Source organism: Monodelphis domestica, chromosome 4 (assembly GCF_027887165.1).
Source record: "Monodelphis domestica isolate mMonDom1 chromosome 4, mMonDom1.pri, whole genome shotgun sequence".
Classification (NCBI taxonomy): Eukaryota; Metazoa; Chordata; class Mammalia; order Didelphimorphia; family Didelphidae; genus Monodelphis; species Monodelphis domestica.
In genome coordinates this window covers 290,907,368-290,926,814 of record NC_077230.1, presented here as the reverse complement: position 1 = coordinate 290,926,814, position 19,447 = coordinate 290,907,368, and the positions used below count along the sequence as shown (strand labels likewise).

The window sequence follows — 19,447 nt, the reverse complement described above, 5'->3', positions numbered from 1 at the left end:
TGTTTCTTGGTTCTTAGATACAACAAAATGTGCTTCTATGAATAGTCTTCCACTTAAGAGTTCTTTTTTCAACTCTTTTATCTCTGGGTTATATTCCTAGGAGTATGCTGGTAAATGCTTAGTGGGTTGTGTATGTAATATATGCACACATTTTTAAAGTTTAATATCTATTAATAATTTCTTATATCTAGACAATAAAAAAATAATCAAGCCCTGATTTGTAATATTGCTGATTTCTGAGGTGTAAATAAATGCTCATGTTGAAAATTTAACAATGGACTCTTTCAACCCACTTCAGCTGTTTCAAGGATCCCCTGCACATTCCTAGTAGTGGTATTGCTGGATTCAGGGGTATTCATAGTTTATTGACTTTTTGGGTGGAGTTCAGAATTGCTTTCCAAAATGTCTGGACCAATTTTCAGCTCTTGCAAGTGTTTGTTTGTGTTTCCTATCATAGCACCTCTAACAGTTAGTCATCTTTTGCCTTTTTTGAGTCATCTTTTTCTTTGTCATTTTTCTTCATTTTCTCTTATGTTAAGAAGTAGCTAACTGCCATAGTCGATAGAAGTGGGTTCATGAAGACCTGAGTTCACATCCTGCCTTAGATATTTACTAGCTTTGTGACCTTGGGCACATACTTTTCTGTGCCTCAGTTTCTTCATCTGTAAGACAGGAAGAATAACACTTCACATTGTCTTTGTAAAGACAGTCAAGTCAAATGAAATAATATGTGTAAAGCACTTTTATAAACCTTAAAGTGCTATATAATTCTAGCTATTATTAGTGATTTGGAGGATTTTATCAAAGGCTGTTAAAAGCTTGCTTTTCTTTTGAGAATTATCTATTCTTATCCTTCTACCATTATTTTTTAGGGAGCAGTTCTTATTCATATATATTCATTATATATTTTATATATATATATCTTCATACATCATATATCACACATCATATATAAATTCCCTGTATATCTTGGATATAGCTATTTTTATCATAGAAACTTCCTGGGGAGATTTTCCCCCTTCTCCCACCCCTCCCATTTTCCCTCTTAATTTAAATTGTACTGATTTTGTTTGTGTAACAACTTTTTAATTTTATATAATCAAAAATCGACATTTATCTCCTTTGCTCTTGTCTTTTGTATGGTACGTCTCTTGTATGCTCTTGTCTCTAGTGCTCTGATTTGTTTATGGCTATCCATAATTGAGGGATTTTCCATGGCAGGTCACCAGAGTCCATGTTACAATTTCAAATTTATTCAGATAATAGGTACATTGGAGCACCATACCATGGTTATTACCAAGAGATTGAGAGATGGAAAAAAGCAAAACATGTCCTAGTCTTCAGCCTCTAAATTATACCCCAAAAAAGTAACAAGAGTATACTTTTTTCTTTACAGACAGAATAAAAATTTCAAGAAATATTTTTAATTTTGAGTGAGAAATGTGAGAATATTTTTGATTCGTTAAATTTCTTTGTCTTCTCCCATATGGGTTCAGGGACAGTGAATGACAAGGTGCTATTCTTAAGGATATTTGTGATTAGTGGTAACAGTACTTAAGGTGCTTTATACTTAGCTGGCTATAAAATATCATGTCTTCCCTAGCAGGAGACGCTTGGCCACCACAATTCTGAGGCAGATAAAGAAACTGATATATGTGGTAATCTTTAAGTTGAAACCTTTAAATGCCATGGAGGCTGATAAAGAAGCTGTGCATAGAGAAGGCTTCCCAGTTCTGTTGGCTAACTTTCAGGGATGTTATAAAAAATCCTGGGTAAACTAATTCATGTGATGAGTATAAGAAAATCACAGGGTGGAGTCAGCTGGTTAGATCAGTGGTTTGAGAGCCAGGCCTAGAGATGAGAGGTCCTGGGTTCAAATCTGATCTCAGACACTTCCCAGCTGTGTGACCCTGGGCAAATCACTTGACCCCCATTGCCTAGCCCTTCTGCCTTGGAACCAATACACAGTATTGATTCCAAGATGGAAGATAAGGGTTTAAAAATAAAAAAAGGAAAGGAAATCACAGGGATTGTTAGAGGTTTTATCCTCAAAGGTCTGGAACTTTTTTAAGATTTCTACTAACAAAAGGAATATGTTGCATCATACATGGGACAATCTTATTGTGCCAACACCTGATTTAAAGGGAAACCCATAGGGAACCCCCTTGCTTGATAATATCAGGTTGTTTGGACTATTTTTGTTCCGTGTTCCTTTGTGTCAGAGCAACTTACTCAATTTATTCCAAGTGATTGCTTTCTTTTCTGCCCTACCTCCATAACAATATAAATTGGCTCATTATTATTTGAAATCCTTAGATTCTGTTTCTTAGCAAACCAATCACTTCCCATTCATTAGTTCTTTAAACCCAGTTAATGATTTTAATTTTGTTTATATAGAAAACTGTAACTGAAGTGTGAGGCATGTAAGTTTGATGCATAAATATTTTTACCTAGGTTTAAGCTTCGCAGAGGAAATAAAAGGGAACAAGGGAAAAGTACTAGATTTGGAATTAGAAAACCTAGTTCAGTTACTAGCTCTACTCCTTATTACCCTGCCCATATGACCTTCAACGGTCTTCTTTACTGGGCCTCAGTTTCCTCATTCATAAAAGTGAGAAATAGAGTGAATTAAATGGCCTCTGTTGTCTCTTCCAGCTCCAGATCTATGATCTAATAGCTTCTGTTAAAATTTTGAAGTAGATTCTGTGAGTTGGGCAGTGCTATGTTGCTTATTTTTGAGTTTATTTTACTCTCGGTTGCTATAAAGCTAGCATAGATTTCCTCCTATAAAGCTAGATTAGATTATCTAGTGTGAATGTGCTGGCACATGGTGAGCTCACTTATGCTCAAAGTTACTGCTGTCAAATAGGATTCTGAAGCTTCAGAAGGTCGTCTTCTGCTCCAGAATATTTAGACCTCTTATGTGTATTTGCTTTAGTTGTGTCAGATCTTTTCCCCTCTGTGTCCTGATTAGTATTTAATGGGCAATTCTCGAGGGGCTGTGCATTGCGTACAAAGTATCTCTCCATGAAGTGTCTGCCAAAAGGCATGGTGGAGACCCTGTGCCTCAACAACATCCCATTGCCAAGTGAGATGCAGTGGCAGATGTGAAGTTTTTTTGTAGCTCCTGCAAAGGAGAGCTTTGTTAAAAGGGGTTGGGGAGTGGGCTAGGATGAAAGAAGTAATGATAGCAATGAAAGGGCTTAGTGTTTCTTTATTTCAAGGCAGGGGCACCCAGAAGTGCCTTCCTTTGGAGGAGAAGAAGTGATAGATACTGGGAAGTTTAATTATTTTTCCCTCATCTGCTTTAGAATATATTGATGCTTTTAAACTTTCAAGTGCATAATTGAGGCAAAAAATAATGTTTTTCTGAATATCTTATTCATTACCATGTATAAAAGATATACCAAAAAAAGTAACAGAGTATACCTGCCTTTCTTTACAGAAAGAATAAAAAATTCAAGAAATATTTTTAATTTTGAGTGATAAATGTGAAATGGATTTTTTTGGTTTTTTAAATTTCCAGATTCTGTGCTTTCCCCATAGCTTTACAACCGAGAGAGGTTGGTGTTAGCCATTCCTCCTTTTCTCTGGATGTCTCATTTCCTCTCCTTGATTCTCATTCACATATTCTTCAGCCTGCTTCTTCATTGTCATTTATTGACCCCTATTCCACCTCTTCTTCTGTGCTTTTGTAGGGTAAAAGCAGAAGGAAATAAATGCCCAGTGGCCCCTCTCTGGCATGGCCCTCTCTGATGCAATGTTGTAGAAAATGGGTCATTTGTCTCTTATTTTCAAAGAACCAGAAGGGCTCTTTGGATCGGTGGGGGTTGCATCTAAAAGCTAGAGAGCCAAAATAAAAATAAAAGTCAAGAGAGCTCCCACCCTTGGGCTGAAAGGATAGGTCCTAATGCAATGTCTCTGTTCTTTCTCTTCAGGAAAAGGAAGTGTGCCAAATAATGTCAGTCGAAGGCCAAGCTTTGAAGGAACGAGTGACTCTTTTCCCTCCTATCACATGAGTAGTGCCGGCTACGAAGGGCCAGGCTTTGGCGTAGAAGGGGCAAACATGCTGAGTGACGTGCCCAGGCAGTACGTGGACTATCTGCTGTCTTCGCCTCCGCCTTCAGCTCTGACCCCGGCAGGGCCGAGACCCCTCGGGGTAAGCCCTCATACCACAGGCGGCAGCCATCAGCACCAGTCCAAAGCCTATCCTGCCGGTTTGGAGGCTCCGGGCATTAATTACCCGGTGGCTAATCACAGCAGCCAGGCCCTGCAGCTGCAGCCCCCCCATGGCTCAAACAACCCCCACTACGGCAGAGCGCACATGGCGGTCCAGGGGGAGCCCATGGGGTACGGCATCCAGCGCAGCCCGTCTTTTCAAAATAAGATGCAGCAAGAGGGAGGCTACGCAAACCTTCCAAACAAAGGGCAAGTGGTCCAGAATAGCTCTGGCCACTCCTTCCAGCCAGCAGCCGCGAGCCTGTACCTGACGCACTCTCATCATAAGCAGAGCAGCCCCTCGTCTCACCAGATGCACATGATGGCCGCCCGCGGCCCGGCGTTTGCTAACGACTTCCCCGACAACCCGCCGCCCAGTCTCCTCACCCCCTCCAGAAACAGCCTGAATATGGACCTGTACGACATGAACAACCCTGCGGGCCCGGGCTGGCAGGCGTCTACTCTGTCCCGGAGGGATTCTTTGCAGAACCCGAGCCTGGAGGCTTCCCCCCGAGCGCACGTCTCCTTCCGACCCGACAGCCACGTGCCCAGCAGAACGAATTCATTCAACAACCACCAGCAGCCGCCGGTGGCCGTGTCCATTCGGCCGGGACCCGCCGGCAAAACGGATGCCTCCATCTCCTCCCCCAATACGATCACGGCTGTCACGTCCGCCCACATCCTGCATCCAGTGAAGAGCGTAAGAGTGATGAGGCCAGAGCCTCAGACGGCCGTAGGTCCGTCTCACCCTGCCTGGCTTCCCCCAAAGACGCCGGCCGTGGAAGGGTTAGAAATGATGGAGCAGCACCCTCTGCCAAAGGGCAGCCCCAGTGCTTACTCACTGGAGGTGGATTACGGCGCCCAGGAGCCCAGGTGCCCGCCGCCTCCCTATCCGAAGCATCTGCTCCTGCCAAATAGTTCGGAGCAGTTTGACATAAATAGCCTCTGTGTAGGGGTGGAACAGAGCCTTCGAGGGGTCCCTAACTCGGTGAACAGTCAGGCTGAAGACGGCATTGAGCGAAATGACAAAAGCAGCAAGAATTCCAAAGGGGAAAAGTCAGGGAAGGATATAAAGCAAATCCAAACCTCCCCTGTCCCTGTTCGGAAGAACAGCAAAGATGAAGAGAAAAGAGAATCTCGAATTAAGAGTTACTCCCCTTTTGCTTTTAAGTTCTATATGGAACAGCACGTGGAGAATGTCTTAAAAACCTACCAGCAGAAAATTAACAGACGACTACAATTGGAGCAAGAAATGGCTAAAGTAATTTCTTTTTTATACATCTATATTATAGAGATAAATATCCTTTAGTTTAGTTTTGTGTCAGTAGTAACCATGACAGTGGAAGTTGAGGAACTAGAAATGTGTCTGAAAAATGTCAAGAAATATGGCCTTAGTGGGGATAAATAACTGTCTTCAAGTATTAGAAGGATTGCCAGTTGAAAAGAAAAACTCATCCTCTTGGCCCCCGAGACCTGTGCTAGGGACCCCAAGTAGACACTTCAGAGAACTACATTTAGGTTTGATGTGGAGAAAAATTTCCTCACGGCGCTCTCCAAAAATGGAATGCAATGCGAGGTCCTAAGACATATAGTCAATTCTCCCTCATAGCCATCTTCAAGCATAGACTAGATGATCAAAGCATCAGAAACGTTTTAACATAAAATTGCATTGTTTTTGTTTTCTTTTTATTTATTTATTCAATTAGTTAATTTAGAATATTTTTCCATGGTTACAAGATTCGTGTTCTTTCCCTGCCCTCCCCTAACCCCCTCCTGTAACCGACGTGCAATTTCACTGGGTTTTACATCTGTCATTGATGAAGACCCATTTCTGTACCATTAATATTTGCACTAGGGTGCCTACATCCCCAATCATATCCCCATTGACCCTTGTGATCAAGCAGTTGTTTTTCTTCTATGTTTCTATTTCCACAGTTCTTCCTCTGAATGTAGATAAGAACCGCATTGTTTTCTTAAGGTATCAAGAAGCATTATACTGCTGGAGTATTTTGTTAATATTTCTAAGGATAAGAAAGTAGGATTTGTGGTTTTCTAGCTTAAAAGTTTATAAAATTAGACATGATAATATATATGCCCAGTATTGATGTGTCATTTATGTACAACATTAATAAATCATGCTTTAAGTGAAATTTGTGAAATAATGCTGAAAGATTCTGGAAGGTCCATCATTCATTTAAAAAACTTAAATTTAAAACACAGAAATTTGAAAAAAATCAATAACTTTTTAAAAAACTTTGTTTTGTTTTAAAACTACCTGCTGTCCCAGCAACCTGGCAGCTTCACTGAAGTAATCATCTTCTTTCCCCCCATTTCCCTGAGCTATTAAAATGTTAAAGAGCTCTTGAAGTTTTCAGATATTTCATAACACATTTCCCATAGACTTGTTTTAACCCAAACTTTTGTCATTTCAGGACTTTTTCCTTCTGTTAGACATTCCATAAACAAATAAGAGAAAGAATTTGATGTTTCTCTTGTTTTTTGGATTCTAAAATCTCTGCAGTGCTAGGCTGGGATCCAATATATAAAAGAAAAAAGATAATTAATTAGCATCTTCCTTAGAGTGAATTTTGGACTTATCTTTTCTCTATTATGCTCTGGATCAGAGACCTGATTTCTAGTGTATGATCAGTTTGTCCCTATACTTCATGGCTTATTTTTTATGTTCCTTAATATGTCTCTCTCATTGTTTCTTCCCCCCCACCAAAGGCTGGTCTCTGTGAAGCTGAACAGGAACAGATGAGGAAGATCCTCTACCAGAAGGAGTCCAACTACAATAGGCTAAAGAGGGCCAAAATGGACAAATCTATGTTTGTGAAAATTAAAACCCTGGGTATCGGTGCTTTTGGAGAAGTATGCCTTGCTTTCAAAGTAGATACTCATGCCCTGTACGCCATGAAAACCCTGCGGAAGAAGGATGTTCTAAATCGTAACCAGGTGGCTCACGTCAAAGCCGAAAGGGATATATTAGCAGAAGCAGACAATGAGTGGGTAGTTAAACTCTACTACTCCTTCCAAGACAAAGACAATTTGTATTTTGTGATGGATTACATCCCTGGTGGGGACATGATGAGCCTGCTCATAAGGATGGAGGTTTTTCCTGAGCACCTGGCCAGATTTTATATTGCAGAATTGACTTTGGCCATAGAGAGTGTCCATAAGATGGGATTTATTCACAGAGATATAAAGCCAGATAACATTTTGATAGATCATGATGGTCACATCAAACTGACTGATTTTGGGCTCTGCACTGGATTCAGATGGACTCACAATTCCAAATACTACCAGAAAGGTATTCTGTTTACTCATGATGTGGATTGTTTTTCTAGATCAGGGGTTCTTGATCTGGGGTTTCTGACGTTGTAGGTTTATTCAATAACTATATTGCAACATATTTGGTTTCCTTTATAATATTACATATTTTATTTTAAAACATCCTAAGGAATCCTTAGGCTTCACCAAGAGCATGTGGCGGGAGGGAGGAATAGGAACTGTGTTGTCCATGACAAAAAAAAAAAAGATTTAATAACACCTTATCTAAGCCATCTTGTTCACCTTGACTCTTAACTGCTTTGGAATCCCAGCAATCTATTTTTGTTTACATATTTCTGTCCTTCACTCCCTAAAAGTATTGCCTGCCTGCCTTATAATATTGGTTTGCTATTTTCCAGTGAATTATTTCTTATTTTGTTTTGAGAATTTCATGTTGCTCATATCCTTAGTAAAGATACCTTAAGGATGTATTGCAGAGACTAAGCTGGAAACTGCCAATCTATCCTGTCTTTAAAAAGCTCTAAGAACAAAAATTCTGCAAGTCTCATGAATGTACTCTGAAAACAGTTCACTAAAATTTCTATTTCTTCTTCAGTTTTTGTCTCTTCTTTGGTTTTATATGTAATTTTTTTTCATGTCCCAATAGCATGTTATCCTTCAAATGAGCAATGAGAAAATCCTACCCTAGCATGTTATGGCATAGAGGCTCTCAAAGACCATGCCAAAGCAATACAAATTCAGACAGGTCCTATCCAAGTCAATACAATTCCAGATAACGAGCCTGATGATGGATTGTGCATCCATCATTGAAGGACAAGACTAGATACCAGAAAGTATCACTATCTGTAGGTGATGTTTGTGGCCATAACAACTCACAATGGGAACTAAAGTTCCCAGATCTTTTGAAGTTTGAAGCTTTGAAGCCATAGATTGCTAAATCTTTGTAACCTATAGTTTACAGTGATTCTTCATCTGCTTTTCTGCTATTTCTCTGTCTAACTGATTATCTGTTTAATTTCACTTTAGGCCCATGCTTTACTACTGTAACCTTGAGGATTATTTTTTACATTTATCAATACTGTTTTAATGAATTCCCTTTCCTATTTTATGTTCTTTATATCAGGTTGTTAAAAGTTTATTTTCTTCCCCTTTTTTTTCTGGGCAAAAGGGAGTCACATCAGACAGGATAGCATGGAACCTAGTGACCTCTGGGACGACGTATCAAATTGTCGATGTGGAGACAGACTAAAAACCCTTGAGCAAAGAGCTAAAAAGCAGCACCAGAGATGTTTGGCGCATTCACTTGTCGGAACTCCAAACTACATTGCCCCTGAAGTTCTTCTTCGTAAAGGTATAAACTTCAGAATTTCCTTGGCCTTGAATATTCAGAACATTCCCTGCGTTGGTAGGTAAGCCTTACACTACATGATGACTATTCTTTGAAACTTGAATGCTGAATGGTTTCCATGCCTCCCAGGGAACATTCACCATGGGAAAGACACTGTCTACCAGTGTCTGTTTTAATGAAGCTGTGGGCTAATTGAGAGGGAAGTGAAGTGTCTCCTTCAGTGTGGAGTTGTCCTGGTTGTCTCTTTACGGTTTCTGCTCTATAATGAATGGAGCACTGGGTGAGATAGGTGAGCCAGAGCATAAAGGAATAATCCCAAAACCTTTTTTTTTTCTCTTTGACAGCAAAGTCAGAAGACAAATTTGGTTCAATGACAGACATTCCTGGCTTATACATGCCTTAGTAATAATTTATCTTAAGTTGAGACTGAGAGAGGCTTTTGTGATTTGCCAAATTACTAGGCAAAGTAAATTGCCTAGGGTGGGTTGCATTGCTTAGAAGTTTCTGTGGCAGATTTCAAACTTGGGTTTTTTCATCGTTAAGCACAGAGCTCCATCCATTATTCCAAGCTGCATCTCTGATGATTTCTGAGTGCTAAACCCACAAAATGAACAAATCGGCTTCTGAGGCACCTAAACACTCTGAATGACAGTCAGGGGGCAAGACCGGGACGGTGGCCACCATGTTTAAGATGATAGCACCAAGCTCATTTGGAAATGGGGGCCACTGAGGATCTCTGTAGGCTAAAGATTGACTTTAAAAATTACAAATTAACATTTTCTATGTTCTATTGTATTTTTATTCGTTTAAATAAATTAAAAATTAAATATTACATTTTAGTATGGTGCCAGCAGCCTTGTGTTTGACATCTCTAAGTCACACTTTTTCAAGTTCTAATTCTTTTTCTCGCCCAACCTACTAAGCTGAACCTTTCCATCTCAAATTGATACCAGTTTTGTGCCTCCAAATAAGTTTGCTATCAGCTGCTGACACCACAGGGCACAAAGCACTACTCTGGTACTATGCCATGATTCCAAAGATCATACTAATAGCTACTTCTGCATGTCTTGGCGCTTTGCTCACGGTGATAGTAGTTTGCTAATTCAATTTTTTAAAATCAGTCATTCTGAGTCTTCTCCCCCTTCTCCACTGTCCTCCTTTCTGTCCTTCCCATTACATAGTAAGGTCCCAGGCTTTTGCCTCTTTCTTTGTCCCTGGCACTTAGCACAGTGCATGGCTCATAATCAGTGTTCACTGACTGACCAGTATATAGTTAAGTGACTTGCCCAGGGTCACACAGCTAGAAAGGGTCTGAGACCAAATTTGAACCTAGGACCTCCTGGCTCCACAACCGGCTCTATCCACTGAACCACCCAGCATGTGAGCCTCTTGGAGCCAAGGAGCACATCTTCTACCTTTATACTCTAGCCAGAATTGCTTAGACCTTTGCCCACACCAAGCTGTTCAGTCAACAGCCTTTACAAACCCAGGTTAAAAAGACTCAATCCCAGCCTTCTTGACCTTTGGAGTCTCAGGGATTGAATAAGGTATCACAGAATTTGTGAATGATGTGCACAATGGCTGTGGTTATTAACTGAGAGTGGCTTTTATCTATCTTACCTTTTAGGATATACTCAACTCTGTGACTGGTGGAGCGTTGGCGTGATCCTCTTCGAAATGCTAGTGGGGCAACCCCCTTTCCTGGCCCCAACTCCCACAGAAACCCAGCTGAAGGTCAGTAAGAAGGGATTATCCTTCTGATATACAAGGGTATACATACAAGGATATACACATCATTTAATCAATTTCTTGGTAAACAGAAAAATTTTTCTCTCCCCCCATCCCTTTCTTCTCTGTGAATTTTATAGTATGGAATTACTCCATGCTCTTAGAAAGAAGTAAAAGTAGATCAGTAGGAATGGGCCTAAGTTTTTAATTTCTTCATTCCATGTGATTTATTCTCTCATTAGTTTTTATTTTAAACCATTGATAACCAATCAATCATCTAGGAAACAGTGTGATTACAGAGGACAAATGATACTATAATGCTCTATTACCTACCTCTTCACAGAAAGGTGAGGGTTTCAAGATGCAAAATGACATGTCTTGACATAGAGAGTGTGACAATTAGATTTGTTTGTGGGTATTTTATTATTAAAAGGGTTTTTTAGTTTTTATTGTAGAGGTCGGAGAGCAAGTAATTGTTCATTGGAAAATAAAATGAGAAAATAAAGAAACTTCATGTGAGAACTAAAAATAAGAAAAGGAACTATTATCTACAAAATTACTATTCTCCAGGGAATGGATTTTTGCTGGGAAAAAAAAATCATATCCCCAAAGAAAGAAATTTGGGGCACTAATGGATTTAGTGGAAGGAACCACCAAAGCCATTAATCCAGTTCCTTCATTTTACAGATGAGGAAATTGAGATTCAGGAATGTTTAAGAGACTCATCCAATGACACAGAGATAGTAAGTGCCAGGATCAGGATTTGAACCCAGAGTTCTGATCTAGAGTCAGTGATTAGCAATGACCATACTATGTTCCCTTCTTAAAGGATTACTGTTTCTAGAGCAGAAGTATTGTCTGTGTTGCTCAGATTAGTTGTATGTGTTCATTATAATTACTTTTAAAGAATCTCAAAATCTAGAGCAAGGCATGCATGTCTTTTGGTGTCTAATTCTTGTAGAATCAGATGTACAAAATTGTGTTTTTTCAACACCAGTCTGTAGTTCTTAGATCAAAGAGATTAGTTGTTGCTGAGGACTCTTTCCTACTTGATTTAATTGAAGTTGCCAAGAAATATGTCTGTAGAGTAATAAACATCAGCACATTCTCTGCCCTAATACAGAAGACCCTTAGGCACTTAGCCTTGGTGGATGAGGGAAACTGATCCCACTTGAAACTTAGAACTAACATTTTCTCAAAGGACTTTCTCCCTGACCCCATGTTACTGTTGTGGTAGCTCCTAGTTCTCAAGGAACCTTTTAAAAAGTTACATTTATTTTTTAATTAATAAAAAGCACAAAATTATAGTGGCAAGAGCACCAGACATTCATCAGAAAGCTTGGGTTTGGGTTCCAGATCTGACATTAATTGGCTGTGTGATTGATTTTGGATTAGGCCCAATAAACTCTTCACATCATTTCCACATTTGTTGAATGAGGGAGTTGAACTCTTTGACTTTTTAGGTCCCTTTCAGCTTAAAAGTTATATGATTCCCATAAAAGTCACTTTTATCTTCACTTAAGAAATGAAGTGGCTGCTCTCCATGTGCCACCCATACTTTCCTAAAAGACCCCAACAAAAGTTTTGTTTTATCAGCTGAATACTCAAAGTCCTTCACTGACCTGAGTAGCTCTTAGGGACTAGGAATAGCGATTGTATCTGTGATTTTATTGAAATAAAGAACTCCCTCTGAGGAATTTCTCTTACCAGCATGTCAGCACCTTCTCTGCAACTTGTTATTGTAAGCCTTGCCTAGGGCATTGAGGTGGACTGGCCCAGGGGTCACAAGCTAATAAGTGTTAGATGAGACTCGAACCCAAATTGTCTTAGCTCCTAGGCCTGCTCTCTATCTACTACATTTAGATAAAATAAGCCTAATTTCATTTATTTAACCAAAGGTCATAGAATTCATGCTTTTATCCTCCTTCCCCTCAAAACACATACACACAGACTTAAGTTTAATAATCCAAAACTCTTCCTATAAAATCAATCAACCACAAAACTGAGTGTCTGGCAGAATTGTGTTCCCCACGTGTACCCCATTTCCCTATAGAATCTCAAAAACCTTTGTTTCCCATGTCTACCTTTTGCCTCTGGGGCAAGAGGGATTATGTAGCCACAGCTTGTATCACACCCGGGCCAGTCATTAAATAAACTCCTACAAAAGGACTGAAAATATGGATAGATTATTGAAAATCTAGCAGTTCAACCAATGCAACTGTTTATAGTACACCAATAGTCTCATTTTTCTTAAAGGATTGTATATTTTCCTTTTGAGAAAAGTCATATCTCTTAAGCGGTGTCACCCTTCACATTTTCTGCTCATTTGGTAGTTCTTTATTATTCAGCATTTGTCTCTTTAGTAGCTTCCTTACAAAATTTACCATGCAGTTTTGTAGAAAATAAAATCCACCACTTTGAGTGTTGCAGTTTCCTGAGGGAGTAGGTAGCCAAGATGCTAAGATATTTGCTTTTGAACCTTTTGACCCATATCAACTTACTCCTGCTTAATTATAATAATAACCTAGATTGGCATCGGAGCTAATGAGAAATGAAACCCAAGAGGAAAAATTCACATTTTGGTTTTTGTCTTCTCTTTCAGGTCATAAACTGGGAAAGCACACTTCACATTCCAACCCAAGTCAAGTTGAGCCCCGAGGCCAGTGACCTCATTACCAAGCTTTGCTGTGCTGCTGAGAACAGGTTAGGCAGAAATGGTGCTGATGAGATCAAAGCCCATCCATTCTTCAGCTCCATGGATTTCTCCAGTGACATCCGAAAGCAACCAGCCCCCTACGTGCCAAAGATCAGTCACCCAATGGACACCTCCAATTTCGATCCTGTTGATGAAGATGGTCCTTGGAATGATGTCAGTGGTGATAGCACTAAAGCCTGGGACACGCTGACTTCTTCCAACAGTAAACACACAGAACATGCCTTTTATGAGTTTACTTTCAGGAGGTTCTTTGATGACAATGGCTATCCATTTAGATGCCCTAAACCTTCAGGAATTGAAGCCACGCAGTCTCAGAACTCAGACATAGAAAACAAAGACATGGTGGATCCAACTGGAGACTGTCAACCTGTGTACGTGTAAATGATTACAGAGCATGCCCCAGACAGTCTGGGTATTTAGAGAGAAGGGAGGGCCTCAAAGCTGATCTCTAACAGACATGCTTAGGAGTTGAGGTCAGTTTTGTTGTAAATAAGTACTTTGATTACTACACTTGAAATTCTGGTCTTCACAGGAAAAAAAAATACTTTGCAAGATGAGCAATTCTTCATTTCTAGACTCTGGTTTGTGTGAGATCAACACCACTCACACAAATAGGATTTAGAGACAATTCACAGCATTAAATGATATTTTTAAAAATTTAGTACAGTTTAGAAAGAGCACTTATATTTTGTTTATATCGATTTTTTTTTCCTACTAAATGATAGGGATTAACTTTGACAAATCATGCTGCTGCTGTTGTTATTCCTTTTTCTACATTGGTATTTTAGCCATAGCACTTATTTCACATTTAGGAAAATGCATTAAAAACTGAAGAACACGATGGGAAAATCTCTGTGCAATAATGTAAAAAAGGAAAAAAGATAAAGCACTCTGGGCTGATGTTACTAGATCTGGTTTTATTCACGCCATGGGGTTGTTTTTGGAATCCCTTCCTGTCCTTCCCTCTCCCCTATCAGAATTGTGACATCACCTTAAGAAGCTGCTTTTGTTTCCTTTTGCATATTAGTGTGTAATAGAAAGTGTGAGCAAGGTGACAAGTTGGGTGTGATTTCAATGTCTGATGTGTGAAGAATGTTGCATGAGCAGGGTTTTTCTGTTCAAATAAGTTACCATATCTTGCCATTCACAGGCAGGTCCTGTGAATCTGTTCTTAACAAGTATCTTTAAATGAGCTGTTCTAGGCAGAGTGTTGATGATGTATTGTGTGGATGATTTCCTTGTTATGATTGTATACCTTATTGATTTCTTATTTTTTAAATTTCAAATGTCTAACTGAGAAGTGATTGTGTCTGTATTGGATCATTTTTTGTGTGTGGAGGGGGTAAATTTAAACACCTCCTAACCTTCTAAACTGAGAGTAATTAATTAGCAATACCTCTTAAAGGTTAATTATGGAAAAAATGTTGATCCTTGTTGTCTATATCTTGTTCCATCCGTGGAACAATTTGTATGTGGTATTCAGTAATTATGACCCTGTCAACTAATATTTTCTGTTAGCATTACACACACTGAAAAGATTTAAAAGTGTGTCCTCCTTTTGTCTCAGACAGTTGAAGTGTTGCCCTAATGGAACAGTCATCCTCTTGTTTCTAACAGAAGTGTCAAATTTTAACTGAGTTTAAAGTATGCATTTTAAAAATTTTGTAAAAGTGAGGCTTATTCAAAGTGATATTGGAATACTAAAATAATTAAGCCATAAATATTTGCATATAAGTATAGGTATGTATATAACTGAATAGATAAACACATAAAATATTCCTTAATTCAAATTAGTATTACAGTCCTATTTAAAGTGATTTATATTTGAGTAAAATGCTCTCTTTTTTTTTTTGCTTTTTTAAAAAATCTGGCGCTTTGTATTTTTCATTATGTTATTCCATATATTATTCCTTAATTTTTTAGCATATTGTATCCATTGTTATCTAAGCAACAACATTTATAAATTTATCATTGTCTAAACTAAAAAAAATTATTCTTGTGTACGTGTTTACAATTGTATGAATGGCATGTTCTGAGGTCTGCTGTGCTTGTATTGTGACAGTCCACGTAAGATTCAGTATTACTGCTTTTTTTTATAGTGATGCCATTTTTTTGTTTTTTACAGCTATCTGACATACTTTCATGTGGTAGGTTCTTTCTCAGGAACTCAATTTAACTGTTATTTATTGATATACCATTGCCTTTGAAAGCTTCTACTGGCACAATTTATTATTAAAACTTTGGATTCCCAAATCACAGTTGGTGTGGTGTTTCCCTGGAATGTCTGAGTTTCTGCTTACAGAGCCTTCTTGTTTTGGTCTAGTTGTGGCAGGAGGGAAAAGTCCGGAGCAGCTGTCGTTGACTGATTCTATAAGGGGGGGGGGGAGAGACATAGCAGGGAGAATGAGCACAACTCCTTCAGCCTTTGTTTATAAATGGACTTTGTTATTTCGGCCTTCAGAAAAGGGAAAGGAAAAAGAGGAATGCTTTTTAAATGATGGAGAGAAGGCTAAGATAATTTTATTGAAGCCTTGACATTTCAAGATAACTCTAAATTCTCTGTGGCATGGTATGGTGTGGGTGTCCTGATTTTAAATCCCCAAGATATCTTGGAAGGGGTTGGTTGGGTGGATTTTTTTTTCTTTCATTCCCTTCAGCTGCTCATCTTGCCCAGTCAAATTGCGAATTGTTTAATTAGGCTAATGGCCAAAGAGCAGATTCCTGAGAAAAGACATAGGCAGTGTTTTTTGTCAGACCCTAAAATGGATGAAGGCTGCGCCCAGACCATTGCAAGGTCACAGCCGCTTCTGTCTTTGGCTTGTTTGTGGTCATTGTTGGGTGCGATGTGGGGTCTGTGCTGGGACAAATATCTTACCGCATTCCTTCTAATTTACTCCTGCCTCAGTTCAGCTGACAAATGAAATGCTGTCTTGGAAGAGAATTCATGAAATGAAAATCATCAGCTCCCCATCTGCGCCTGCTCTAATTAAAACAGTGTCTCCATTTTGCTTTTGAATTGGGAAGGACCTTCTGGAGGTCGTCTGGTCACCCCCCCTCCCTCCTGCCTCTGGGCAAAACTGTACCTAAATAAACCGAGTCACTGAGGAATCCCTGTGACCCCGGTAAGAAGCCAGCACATGTTTGTTCCTACTGGAACAATAGGATTTATTTAGTGCCTCTTTGCAGTCCTCCTGGTGCTTCGCCCTGTCCCCATCCTGTGTTTCTCCCAGATGAAAATACTGTCTCTTTGGGAAAGTAGGGGGCCTAAAGGGGGCGTCCCTGTTTGGAAGTCACGTTGGGAAAATGTTCCTAAATTCCAAATGCCCTCGAATCCTGAGAACGTTCACACACGTCACTGGAGGCCGATCTATTTCTAAAGTCCTGAATTGGGAAATATTCACCTATTCCTGCTGCCTTACTGATCCATCCTAGTTCTCTCAGTCTGGGGTCTTGACCCCAGAGTCACCCATTGGAACAAGGCTTTTCCTCCACACTCCTTCCCTTCTGTCCCAACCAATGCCTAAGCCAGGGGAATGCCCACCATCCACTTTCTTCTTATTTATACTTTATATCTTGATCTCCTTATATCATTTCTTCTTATTCCCAAGGCATTTAGTGCTGGAGGAAGCCTCAAAACTGGGACTATAAATTCTGGCTAACCTTACCCGAGCCATCCTGCAGAGCCATAATTTTATATACAACTGATTTGTCCGCTTTCCTCAGTTTCCCCAGTTGCTGTTCCAAGCCTCTCCTTAATCCCCCAGCTTCATGCTCTCCCCTAGGACATTTCTTTTACCCCCTCTAATCCAGCATGGCCCTTTGATCTCCCTGTCACAGTAAAGCCTCTCTAGGAAGTCCCTCTACCTTCTTTGGAATAATGTCTGATACAGGCTAGACCAGTGTAACCTTGGCTTGTGTCTAAGAGGTAAATTCATGCAATAGGGTCCAAATTTGTTGCAGATCTGCATCTATGAAATTGTGACAAATGTCACAAATACACAAATATACAAAGTGATAACTTATGTTGTATATTTTTATACAAAATGATAAAAACTTATGTTTTTAAAAGGATTCAAACTTACGAGATTTAAGTTATTTCCATTTAGCCTGTACATGAAAATTGCTTCCAACTCTAAATAACTCTTCACTTTCTCCCTGCAAAAAGACAAATGGGACAATTCGTCCATTTTTTTATACTATTAGAGATTGTTCTCAGTGTTAGGATATCAGCCCCTCAGCCAAATAAAGATTAAAAAAAAAAAAACCTTGCTAAGGCTAACTCTTCCATTGTACCCTTTGTGCTTGATTCCATCCCTAATTCAGGAGCCTTGCCTTTCTCATCTTCCATTTTTTTCCTCTACTGGTTCCACATCTACAAAACATGCTCAAATATCCTTTACTTTTTTGTTGTTTTGTTTTAAATACTTACTTTCTATTTTAGAATCAATACTATGAATTAATTCTAAGACAGAAGAGTGGTAAGGACTAGGCAATGGGGGTTAAGTGACTTGCCCAGGATCACACAACTAGAAAGTGTCTGAGGTCAAGTTTGAACCTAGGACTCTGGGCCTGGCTCTCAATCCACTGAGCCACCCAGTTGCACCCCATAGTAACCTTAATAACTTAATTAAGTGGAACCGGACCCTCTTACCTCATAAGAAAGGGGAAAAAAGTAACCTGATTGCTAAACTGAACCAACTGGATTCAGGTCTTTAGTACCAGCCACTTGGAAACTATCCACTAAAAGTAATGTTCAAATGTCATGTAAGAAAAGGCTTGCTAGCATCATTTCTTACCTGGCACTGGTTCTGTCGCCTTGGACACATCACTAAACCTCTTACTGCCTTGGGCAGTTCTGAGATTCATGAAGTCTATAGAACAGAAGAGCCTCCTACAGAACACTTGCCAACCTGTATTATTAATAATAGTAAGCATCTGTCTAGCACCAGACATTGTGTTAAGCTCTTCAAGAATACTTATCCCATTTGATCCTTGAAACAACCCTGCAAGGGAGGTGCTCTTCAGGCTCTTTACAGATGAGGAAACCAAGGCAAGCAAGTTTAGCAACTTGCTTGAGATCCCATAGCTGGTAAGTGTCTGAAACTGGATTTGTATTCAGATCTTCCTGCTTCTAGGACCAGTGCTCTATACACAGTGCCACCTAGTTTCCTTAGTAAAGGGAGTTCTTTACAGTGATAAAATTGTAATTTTATTATACAGTATAAGAGAGAAAAATGCAAAAGAGAAATCTGATCCAGTGGAGCTAGAAGCAGCCCATGTGGGGGAGGGGCAGAAAGGAAAAAACCCAAGATTCCAGGGAGAGCACAGAATCTGTGAGAAGTCAGACTGCCAGCTCAACTCCACTCCTCCAGCTGAGAGCCTGAGAAAAGGACCTCTGTGACTGGGGATCCCTTTGGACATCAACTGCTTCCTAGTGAGCCCCTAGTAAACTGGACTTTGAAAGAAGCCATCTACTGAGGAGATCTCCAAGGATTATTCTGTACCTCTCTATCCCCAATCTGTCCTGAACTCCATCATCCTAACCAGATTAGCTCAGGAGTAGGGACAAACCCAGCAGCTGACCAGAAGAGGGGTTGAGGCCAAGAGCTTGTTCACCCAAGATTTGGGGGAGTCAATCTGCCAGCCAATAGGGATTCCTACTACCCACTCTCCTCACCCAATACCTTCATTCCTCCCTTCCCTGAGTGATCCCAATTAAAAGTGTTACTACTTAGATCAGGTCTTTCTGCTTTCTGACAGTAAAGAAGGGGACTGAAGAGTTGGGGAGAAATACACCCCTCCCCAAAGAGGATTAGCTCAAAACTCTGGGGGAACCAACAACTATATCCAAAGAGCAATCCTCCCCTGGGCTGAGAAGTAAACCCAAATCATAAAGGGAAGAAGTGGCAATTGGGGTACTGGAAGGACTCAGACAGAAAGTCTATCCTGCCTCTCCACAATAGCTGAGGTCAAGAAGGGAGGCAGTGAATCACTTCACCAAAGCTTTTGCCTATAAGCTAACCTCCACTTTCCAGACTCATTCTCTGAGGAGACATATTCAGTTCCTCAAGGAGACCTAACCGGGTTACCTTTCCCAAAGGGAAGTGAGTGGGAAATCCATCCCTTTCTCCTCTCATTCTCTCAAC

General features: G+C 39.9%; 1 protein-coding gene across 1 annotated transcript in view; it reads left to right on the top strand.

Annotated features, from left to right (window-relative positions):
* LATS2 (large tumor suppressor kinase 2) overlaps window positions 1-15,557 on the top strand; it is a 78,774-nt gene extending 63,217 nt beyond the window's left edge. Inside the window, exons 4-8 of the mRNA XM_007495206.3 lie at window positions 3,939-5,479; window positions 6,946-7,528; window positions 8,678-8,860; window positions 10,485-10,591; window positions 13,188-15,557. Coding sequence (XP_007495268.1) covers window positions 3,939-5,479; window positions 6,946-7,528; window positions 8,678-8,860; window positions 10,485-10,591; window positions 13,188-13,682 — 2,909 coding nt within the window. The 3' untranslated portion in view covers window positions 13,683-15,557. The remainder of the gene's footprint in view (window positions 1-3,938; window positions 5,480-6,945; window positions 7,529-8,677; window positions 8,861-10,484; window positions 10,592-13,187) is intronic.
* The last annotated feature ends 3,890 nt before the right edge of the window (window positions 15,558-19,447 follow it).